Source organism: Empidonax traillii, unplaced genomic scaffold (assembly GCF_003031625.1).
Source record: "Empidonax traillii isolate 1590-97213 ecotype Southwest subspecies unplaced genomic scaffold, ASM303162v1 scaffold2473:size46837, whole genome shotgun sequence".
NCBI lineage: Eukaryota > Metazoa > Chordata > Aves > Passeriformes > Tyrannidae > Empidonax > Empidonax traillii.
Genome location: NW_020957666.1, coordinates 37785 through 46560, shown reverse-complemented (window position 1 = coordinate 46560; position 8776 = coordinate 37785). Strand labels below are relative to the sequence as shown.

At 62.7% G+C, this 8776-nt stretch overlaps 2 protein-coding genes across 3 annotated transcripts in view; one reads left to right on the top strand and one right to left on the bottom strand.

Annotated features, from left to right (window-relative positions):
* Positions 1–680: 680 nt before the first annotated feature.
* CERS2 (ceramide synthase 2) lies at positions 681–4414 on the top strand. Its single transcript, XM_027909861.1, has 11 exons — positions 681–744; positions 861–1034; positions 1514–1631; positions 1715–1833; positions 2013–2070; positions 2159–2209; positions 2432–2524; positions 2718–2846; positions 2928–3034; positions 3134–3287; positions 3466–4414. The coding sequence occupies exons 2-11, from the start codon at positions 862–864 to the stop codon at positions 3592–3594; spliced, it is 1131 nt and encodes a 376-aa protein (XP_027765662.1). The 5' UTR covers positions 681–744; position 861; the 3' UTR covers positions 3595–4414.
* A 1323-nt stretch (positions 4415–5737) lies between these two features.
* The window catches only part of SETDB1 (SET domain bifurcated histone lysine methyltransferase 1), a 13244-nt gene continuing 10205 nt past the window's right edge, over positions 5738–8776 (bottom strand). For both annotated transcript variants that reach the window (XM_027909847.1, XM_027909848.1), the window contains exons 16-22: positions 8485–8763; positions 8341–8369; positions 8113–8245; positions 7586–7745; positions 6999–7213; positions 6589–6677; positions 5738–6108 (exon numbers count right to left, since the gene is read on the bottom strand). In XM_027909847.1, the coding sequence (XP_027765648.1) occupies positions 5991–6108; positions 6589–6677; positions 6999–7213; positions 7586–7745; positions 8113–8245; positions 8341–8369; positions 8485–8763 (1023 nt within the window). In that variant the 3' untranslated portion in view covers positions 5738–5990. The remainder of the gene's footprint in view (positions 6109–6588; positions 6678–6998; positions 7214–7585; positions 7746–8112; positions 8246–8340; positions 8370–8484; positions 8764–8776) is intronic.

The following is an 8776-nucleotide window of genomic DNA, read 5'->3' as shown; positions in this document are numbered from 1 at the left end:
CCTTCCCAGCTCCTGAAATCTCCCCCCGGGGGGAGGGCTTTGGCCCGGCCGTGCCCCCCTCCCGCGGGTGACCCCGCTTTCCCCCCCGCCGCTCCCGTTACCTGCCCGGGAGCGCCGGGAATTGCAGGGATCGGGAATTGCGGCTCCTCCCGGCCCGCCCCGCCTTGCGAAACTGCCCGCGGGGGTTCCTCTTCCTCCCCCGGGGCCGCCGAACCGCCCCGTCCCGCTCCCAAATCCCTGCTCCGCCTCGGGGCCTTCGGGATTGACCCCGTCCCGACCCCTCGGAGCGCCCCAAAACCGGGGAAGGGAGGGCCGGGATGCGCCGACCCCCCGGCCCGGGGGGGCTCCCCCACCGCCCCTCCCGGGGCCCGTCCGAGCCTTCCCCAGACACAAAGGTGCTCATTGTGCCGCCGGCAAATCCCTAATCCCGCGCTGGGCCCGCGCCTGGCCTCGCTGTCCCACCGGGAATTGCGCTGGGATCGGCCCCGGGATGGACACAGCGCTCGGGAGGGGAACAGTGCCGGGGGGGCTTCTCCTTCCCCCTCCTGCGCCCCCCGGGGCTGTGCCCGGCCCGGCCGGGGGTCCCTGCAGCTCCCTGGGGCTGTCCCCGGGCTCGGGCTCGGGCGCAGGGCCTGGGTTAATGTTCACCCACTGACCTCTGGCTGCAGGAGCAAAGTCCCGCCGTGCCGCAGCTCGGCTGCTCGGGGGGATTTCACCGGCCCGGGGGGCTCCCTGGGAGCTGAGGTGCACATGGGGGGAGTCCAGCCGGGGGTGTTGGTGGGATCCCCCCGCTGTGGGATCAGGGCCCCACGGGGGTGCCAACGCCCCCCTCACCTCCCCCTGTCTCTCTTTCCCCCCAGCATGTTCCAGACGTTGTACAGCTATTTCTGGTGGGAACGGCTCTGGCTCCCGGCAAACCTCACCTGGGCCGACCTGGAGGACCGGGATGGGCGAGTCTACGCCAAAGCCTCCGACCTGTACATCACCCTCCCCCTGGCCTTCCTCTTCCTCATCGTCCGGCACCTCTTTGAGACGTGAGTCCCTGCCCTGAGCCCCCTGCCCGCCTCTGCCTGTGCCCCTGAGCCCCTGCGTGTGTCACCTTGCCCTCAGCCTGACTGGGGGATGCCCTGGCACCCCGGGGGTCCCTTCAGCCCCGTCCCCAAACCACGTGCCCCCCGCACAGACAGGGCTTTGTGCAGCCCCCGCCGCCCTTATCGCCCCGGCGCGTTCAAGGAGCGATTTGTTGGGCAAACAATGGGAACAGACCCGGCTTTGTTGGGATGGCAGGGGAAGGGAGAAGGGGGGGAGCCCTTCAGCGGGGCAGGGATGGCCCTGTCCCCCACCCTGGGGTGACACAGGGACCTGGGGGGGGTCCCCTGTGGCAAAACCCACCTCGGAGAGGGCGCAGCGGGACAGGGAAACTGAGGCACTGAGGGGTTGTGGGTCACCCTGGGGTGGCCACATCCTGCAGGTGACTGAGATGGGGACAAACGTCCCCCTGCTCCTTCCCCAGGTACGTGGCCACCCCCCTGGCCGGGCTCCTGAACGTCAAGGAGAAGATCAGGTTAAAAGCCACCCCCAATGCCGTGCTGGAGAAGTTCTATGCTGCCACCTCCAAACATCCCAAGCAGGTGAGGGGTGGGGGTGTCTGGGGGGAGTGTGGGGGGGTAAGCAGCAGGGCCAGGGCCCGCAGTGACACTCCTCGTGTCCCCAGGCCGACGTGGAGCTGCTGTCCAAGAGGAGCGGCTGCTCCGTGCGGCAGGTCGAGCGCTGGTTCCGCCGCCGCCGCAACCAGGACCGGCCCAGCCTGCTCAAGAAGTTCCGGGAGGCCAGGTGAGACCCCTGCCCGGTGTCACCGTGCCCTCGTGGTGGGGAGGGGGCTGTGGGGGCACCCTTTTGGCTGGGAGCCGCGACAGGAGGGTGGGCTGTGTGGGGTTTGGGGCCGGTGGGTCCGTCCTCCTCCCTCCCTGCCCCCCGTGCCCGTCTGAGGACCGTCTGCTTCCTTTTTCCAGTTGGAGATTCACCTTTTACCTTATTGCTTTCATTGCTGGCATGGCTGTCATAGTGGATGTAAGTATTGCCCCCCCCCAGCAGTGCCTGCCCCCCTGGGCCCCCTCCCCTCTAACACCTCTGTCTGTCCCCCCTCCCCATCCCACAGAAACCCTGGTTCTACGACCTGCGGGAGGTGTGGAAGGGCTACCCCATCCAGGTGAGCTCCTGATCCCACCCCGGGATTGGGGTCAGATTTGGGAACTGGGGGTGCAGGGGGGTCTCTCCGGGGTCACTCAGTGTCCCTGACACCCGTGGGGGTTTGGGTGGGGCAGGTTTGCTGAGGGGGGCAGAGGGTCCCCGGGATTCTGTGCCCATGGAAGGGGATCAGCCCCCTCTAGGGGGCCCAGAGCATCCCCCCAAGCTGCCCCTTGCCCTCCAGAGCATGCTGCCCTCCCAGTACTGGTACTACATGATCGAACTCTCCTTCTACTGGTCCCTGCTCTTCAGCATCGCCTCCGACGTCAAGCGCAAGGTGGGCTGGGGGTGGGGGGTCTGGGAGGGGGTGCCTGCACTGGGACTGGGTGGGAGGGACCAGCTGGGAGGATCTGGGGACACGGAGGGGACGTGCGATGGCAGAGTGCTGTGGGTGGGATCCGGGCTGAGACCCCCAATTCCCCCATCCCTGGGCTGCTGAGACCCCCAACTCCCCCTTCCTCTGGGCACAGGACTTCAAAGAGCAGATCATCCACCACGTCGCCACCATCATCCTCATCAGCTTCTCCTGGTTCGCCAACTACATCCGTGCCGGGACGCTCATCATGGCCCTGCACGACTCCTCGGATTACCTGCTGGAGGTACGGCCCCCCCAGCCCCCACAGCCCCCTCCCACGTCCCCTGTGCCCCCCCAGACTCACCCCCCTGCGCCCCCCCCCCAGTCTGCCAAGATGTTCAACTACGCCGGGTGGAGAAACACCTGCAACAACATCTTCATCGTCTTCGCCGCCGTCTTCATCATCACCCGCCTGGTCATCCTGCCCTTCTGGTGAGCTCCGGTGGGAACGGGGGGACTGAGGCACGGGGGGGTCCCAGGGGGGGTGGGGGGCTGGTTCCTGCCCCTAACGGGAGCGGCTTTTCCCGGCAGGATCATGCACTGCACGGTGGTTTATCCGCTCGACCTCTACCCCGCCTTCTTCGGCTACTACTTCTTCAACTTCATGATGGTGGTGCTGCAGTCGCTGCACATCTTCTGGGCCTACCTCATCATCCGCATGGCCCAGAAGTTCATAACTGGAAAGGTGAGGGGGGCTCAGGGTGGATGGAGACCCCCAGATCCTGAATCCCACCCATGCTTGGCCGCCCCGAGCCCAGAGAGCCCTCGGCGGGGACGCCCCACCCTGGCTGTGCCGGGGAAACTGAGGCACGGCAGGAAACGGGGGAGCTGCCACTGAAGCTGCTCTTCCCCTGCCCCCTCAGGTGGTGGAGGATGAGAGGAGTGACCGCGAGGAGACGGACAACTCGGAGGAGGAGGAGGAGGCGGCGAAGAACGGGCCCCTGTCCAACGGCCACCCCGTCCTCAACAACAACCACCGCAAGACCGACTGAGCGCCCCCGACCCAGAGCTGCCACCTCCCACCTCCCGCCGGGACCCCGGAGCGCCCGCCCGGGCCCCGGTTCCCCCCGGAGCAGATTCCCCGGAGCGGGGCCGCGGCGCCGGGGCGGCCGTTTGTCCAGCTCACACTCACTGTCGGTGCCCTTCCTGCCTCTCACCTGCTGCCTTAATCCACTGTGGGCCCCGGGACAGGCGGGGATCCCGCCGGGAGGGCTCCTTCCCTCCCACAGCCCCTCGGATCGATCGGCTCTGCCCGAAGAGCTCGGCCCCAGCCCCTTGCTGGGCTGCAGCCTCGTGTTATTCCCCTTTTCCCAACCATTCCTTCACCGGGGAGGGGGAAAAGCCCTTTCCCTGCCCCATGTCCGGCTGGCAAGGCCGGCTCACTCCCTGCTCCACCGCACCAGGAGGGAGGAGCAGGGGATTCCAGGGTGTTTTAGTGCCTAAATGATGGGATGACACTTGGGGGAAGGAAGCTGCGGGGTTGAGTCACTCTTGGTGTCTCACGGAGTTTAATCCCCTCATTTCTCTTCTGTAAATGGATTTGGAGTCTCTCCCTCTCCGTGGCCTCTCCCAGTCCCTTCCCCAGCTGTAACAGGACAAACTTCCAAGTGATTTTCCTTTTTTTTTTTTTTTTTTTTTCCTTTCTTTCTATTTATTTGGAAGACAGAAGGAGCCGGGCTTGGCTCCGTCTCCCGCATCCGCCCGGGATGCCGCGAGAGCCCAGCGTGGAGGGGTGGGGGGGAACAAGGACCATTAACCAATGTCAGACCAAAACGTGTTTTGTTGTTCTCGTTTTTTAAAAAAAAAAAAAAAGGAATAAAGAAGAGGTTAAATATATTAAAAGTTTAAAACAAACAAACAAACAAACAAAACTAATAAACTTGGGTAAAAAAAAAATAACCAACCGAACCAAAAAAGCCGCTCAGGATTTGGGCACGTTCTGTGGGTGGCACAGAGGGGTTATTTTGGCACAGTCCCTTTGGGCAGAGCTAAAAACGGGCAGAAGGTGAGGGGTTTGGTGGGTTGGATGGTTTTTTTTCCCCCTCAGAGCTCTCCAGGTGCCCAGGCCAGGCTGGAGGGTGGTTTGGGATCCCGAGGAGCCGCGATGACAAAGCCTCCATTCAGGTGGACGCTCAGGATGGAACTGGAGCTCCAGGAGGCCCCAGAAAGGTTTTATTTTACACGCACAAAAAAAGGTTATTTAGCAGGAAAACAACAAACCTCCCTTGTGCAGAGCTGTGTGAGCTGGGGCTGCTCGTGGGGTGGGGTGGGTGGGATGGGATCTGCTCCAGCACCCCCCGGATCGGGGTTTTCCATGTCAATAATGGGAGGTTTGATCCCAGTTTGCTAAAATTTGCCTCTTCTAACCAGTTTTCAGGGTGGTTTATTGAACATTTTGGAGCTGCCCTGGTGTCCAACCCCCCCCCCAGAAAAAACCAAACCCAAACCCTTGGAATTGTGTGTTGTTGCCAAGGCCAGTGATTTTCCGTGTGGATTCGTGTCCAGCAGCCGGACTGGGCTGGGCTGGGCTGCCCCACCCACCCTCCCCAGGTGCCTAAATCGAGTTCAAGGCTGTCCCAGCAGCTCTTCAGTGCAGGACTTTAAGCTTAACTCAAGTGTTTCCAGCCTACAGGGACGTTCTGGGAAGGCTGGAGATGGGAACAGATGGATCTGTTTCCTCGAGAAAGTTCCAGCCCGTTTCTGTTTAATTTTTCCAAGTGAGGGATTTAAGGAGTGTTTGTTTTGAGGAAAGGTGGAGGAAAGGTGAAGGAAAGGTGAAAATGTGGGAGCTCCTTACCCCTGTTCCCGGGGCCTCTGGCGCTTTTCCTGCAAACCCCACAGAAACAAGGATGGTGGGAAGTGGTTCAGTGCTGCTCTTCCAGGGCTCTTCACTGCCTGAAGGCCACGGTAGATGATTTTTAATAGAAAAACATTAATTTTATTGCTTTTTTAACAATCAAAAGAACAAAAGATTCTTTACAACATCATCTCACAGATGATTCGTGTCACAGAAATCGGGATTGGTCCCACTGTGCTGGGATTCCAACACCCTCTCCCTCCCACTTCCCAGGCCTCAGTCCCAACCACCAAGCTGGGAGTCTTGGGGAAGTGCTTCCTGCTGGAAAACAAGGGGGTTGTGCCTCAAGTCTGGTGGAGAGCTGGAAGAGAGCAGGCAAAGCTCCTTTCCTGAGAGAGGTTGTGGTGGTAACCGGAGCCTCTGGAAGGTGGGAGAAGCCCAGGGGCTGGGAATGCCCCCCTGAGCACAGCCAGATTCCCTTCCCGCCCCGCGCCCAGCCGTAACTTCCCAAGCGAACAGGAGAACACAGAACCTCTTGAGAACCATTTCCCTCCCCGAGGGAAGCACCAGGGTGGCGGCAGCAGGGCGGGCTCAGAGCAGGCGGCCCCGGCAGTCGATGGCCCCGCAGCAGCACAGCAGCTCTTTGCCCTCCACGCTCCCCACCTCGTAGTTGTAATCCCACGTCAGCTCCGTGCCCGCCCGGATCCTCCTGGGAAGAGGAAACACACGGGATGGGTGAAGAGGCAACGCCAGGAAAGAGCAGAAGGGGATGATGGAAGGGAGCCACGCTCCCTGTGACCTCTCTGGACCAGTCCAGCTGCCCCTGGGACAAGGGTGGAGCAGCTGGAGAGCAAAGGGACAAAGTTCCTGATGAATCATTCCCGTGGGGATTCACAGAGGAGCTGGAACGTGGCAGGGATTCACCACAGCAAAACCAAGCCGGGAATTTGGCTGCTCTGTGCTTCTCCCTGCCCTTTGGGAAGGTCTAAAGCTGAGGGAAATCACACCAGGATCCTCAGCACAGGAGAGAGGATCTCACCTGCCTCACCTCCCAAGGTTTTCCCTGCTCAGGATGGGGTTAAACTGGGAATGGGGTTACCAGGAGTGGGGAACACCCAGCCCTGGCCACGGAGCCGGGTCCCAGCGAGCCCCAGGAAGCCCCAGCCCTCCCCGGGGCTCCAGGACTCACTTGCTGGCGAAGAAGGCGACCCAGGGGAAGCGAAGGTCGTGGGTGTCCACGAAGACGTTCTGCACGAAGAGGTTGGGGGAGCAGCTGTGCTGTAACAGCAACGGGGACGGGCTGAGCCGCTGCCAGGCAGGCAGAGCAGCCAGCCCTGCACAGCCCTCCCCAACAGGCAGCATTCCTGCCGTGCCCGCCTGTCCAGCGGGATCCTGCTGGAACAGGCCGAGTCCCACCACCCACCCCCACAGGTAAAACGGGGCTGGAAGGACGGACAGGGCTGGAAGGACAGACAGGGCCAGAGCAGCTCCTGTTCCGCTCTGGGGGCGGATCAGCCTCCTCCCCCTGCCCTTTCCCGCCGCTCTGGGGTGGGCACAGCCCCCCAAGGCCCCTGCCCCCGCCATGCCCAGCTCGCTCACGTTGAGGTAGCGGCCCAGGTTGCCCTCGAGCTTGGCGTCGATGATGTAGCAGTTCTCCTCGCCGTCGTAGAACTGCCGCGTGCTCCTGCGCACGGGCCCCGCGCTCTCGCCCTTGTCGCCCGCGGCCAGCGGGGTGGATTTGATGGCGATGCCGTGGGTGGATTTCAGGGCGAAGCCTCGGGTGGATTTCACAGCCACCTGCCTCTTCACGGGACCTGCCACCACACGGCAGCTGCCAGAGGAGGAACCCCCAGCCCTGCTCGTTTCCCCCTTCCTGCTCCACTCGGGGGTAACGAACCACCACACCTGAACCACCCCCCCGGGATGGCTCCTGGAATCCACCCAGCCAAGCCTCACACCCACCAGAAGCCTCACAGTTGCTTTTTCTCGCAATCCCCCCAAAATACCTGGGTTTGAGGGCGAGATTTCGCGGTTTTATCTCCAAAACCCAGCAGGGAAGGTTCAGCCCTGGGCCATTGGATGCAGCAGGAGCTGACGGGCCGTGCTCGGCGCTGCTGTGGCCTCACCAGCCCTTCCCGGTGCTCTCCAGCCCCACTCCCCACCCTCAGCCCTTCCCTTCCCCTCACCTGACCCCAACGAGGGGTTTTTCTTGTCCTCCTCCTCCTCAGAGCCCGACGAGATGGTCTGGATGTCATCGCTGTCGTTGGCGGTGCCCGGGGCCTGCCCCGCCGGGACCTGCCCGTTCTCACCGTCACTGTCGGTGCTGCTCAGCAGCGTCAGCACGTCCTGGGGGCAGGAACAGCTCCTGAGCCACATCCAAGCCTCCCCTTTTGCCCCAGAAAACAAGGACTGTCCCCAGATGGTTCTGCCAGGTGTGCAGACCAAGGTGCTCCAGTCCCACTGGAACATGGTCCAAATTCTGCACTCTCGTGGGTTTTTTTCAAGGGTTTTCGGACCCAAGAAACGCCCCCACAATCCAAAGGAAACCACCTTTGCCCCCCAGGAAATCGCAGTGACAGCCACAAATCCAGTGCTCAGCCAGGGACAGAAATGGCAGAAAACCCCCCAAAACTGAGGTCCAAGGTCGTCCTGGAGCTGGTTCCAGGGGAAGGGGCAGAGCCAGGCCCCCTGCCAGCCCGGGGGTCCCCCTTACCTCGCTGGGGGGCTGCAGGGGCAGGGAGTGGCGCCGGCTCTGCAGCAGCGCCGTGCGGCTCAGGGGGCGCCGGATGCCCTCCAGCTTCGGGGGGCAGGGGTTGTATCCGTACCTCCGGCCCGGCATGCTCAGCCTGTGGGGCCAGGACAACAGGGGTCACGCCTGGGCTGCCAGGGGAGCGTCCACAGCCCAGGCAGGGACAGGGCAACACCGTGTCAGGAATCTTACCCCGTGATTTTGGTCGGTTCTTCAGGTTCCTGCAGGGGGGAGGAGCAGAGAAGATTCAAATCTCTCCCTTTTGGAGCTCCCCGAAATGCCAGCCATCATTCCTCAGCGCCCTTTGACTCCCTCACTCCCACATTCCTCCCTTACCTCCTTCTTGGCTGCCTTCATCTCTCTGTTCATCTCTCCTGGGGTGGGAACGCATCCCTTCTCCCTCTCCCCAGGGTTTTCCACCTTCACAGGCTTGGTGTCCCCCGCCTCGCCCCCGCGGAAGGACGAGCTGCTGTCGCCGTCCTGGAAGCCCTCAGCCACGCTGTTGGAGCTCAGCCACGAGGCCACCTTGTTCTTGGAGGTCTCCTCCAGCACGGGCAGCTTGCAGGAGGCCGCCAGGGCCTCGTCGTGGCCGAGGGGGCGGGCGAGCCCCGAGTCCTTGGAGGCGGTT

Bases quoted from the DNA above. Each gene is read 5' to 3' on its own strand.
- CERS2 (XM_027909861.1), top strand. From the start codon at position 862: ATGTTCCAGACGTTGTACAGCTATTTCTGGTGGGAACGGCTCTGGCTC. The intron at 1,035-1,513 runs GTGAGTCCCTGC...CTCCTTCCCCAG, and splicing joins GTCCGGCACCTCTTTGAGAC to GTACGTGGCCACCCCCCTGG. The intron at 1,632-1,714 runs GTGAGGGGTGGG...TCGTGTCCCCAG, and splicing joins CCTCCAAACATCCCAAGCAG to GCCGACGTGGAGCTGCTGTC.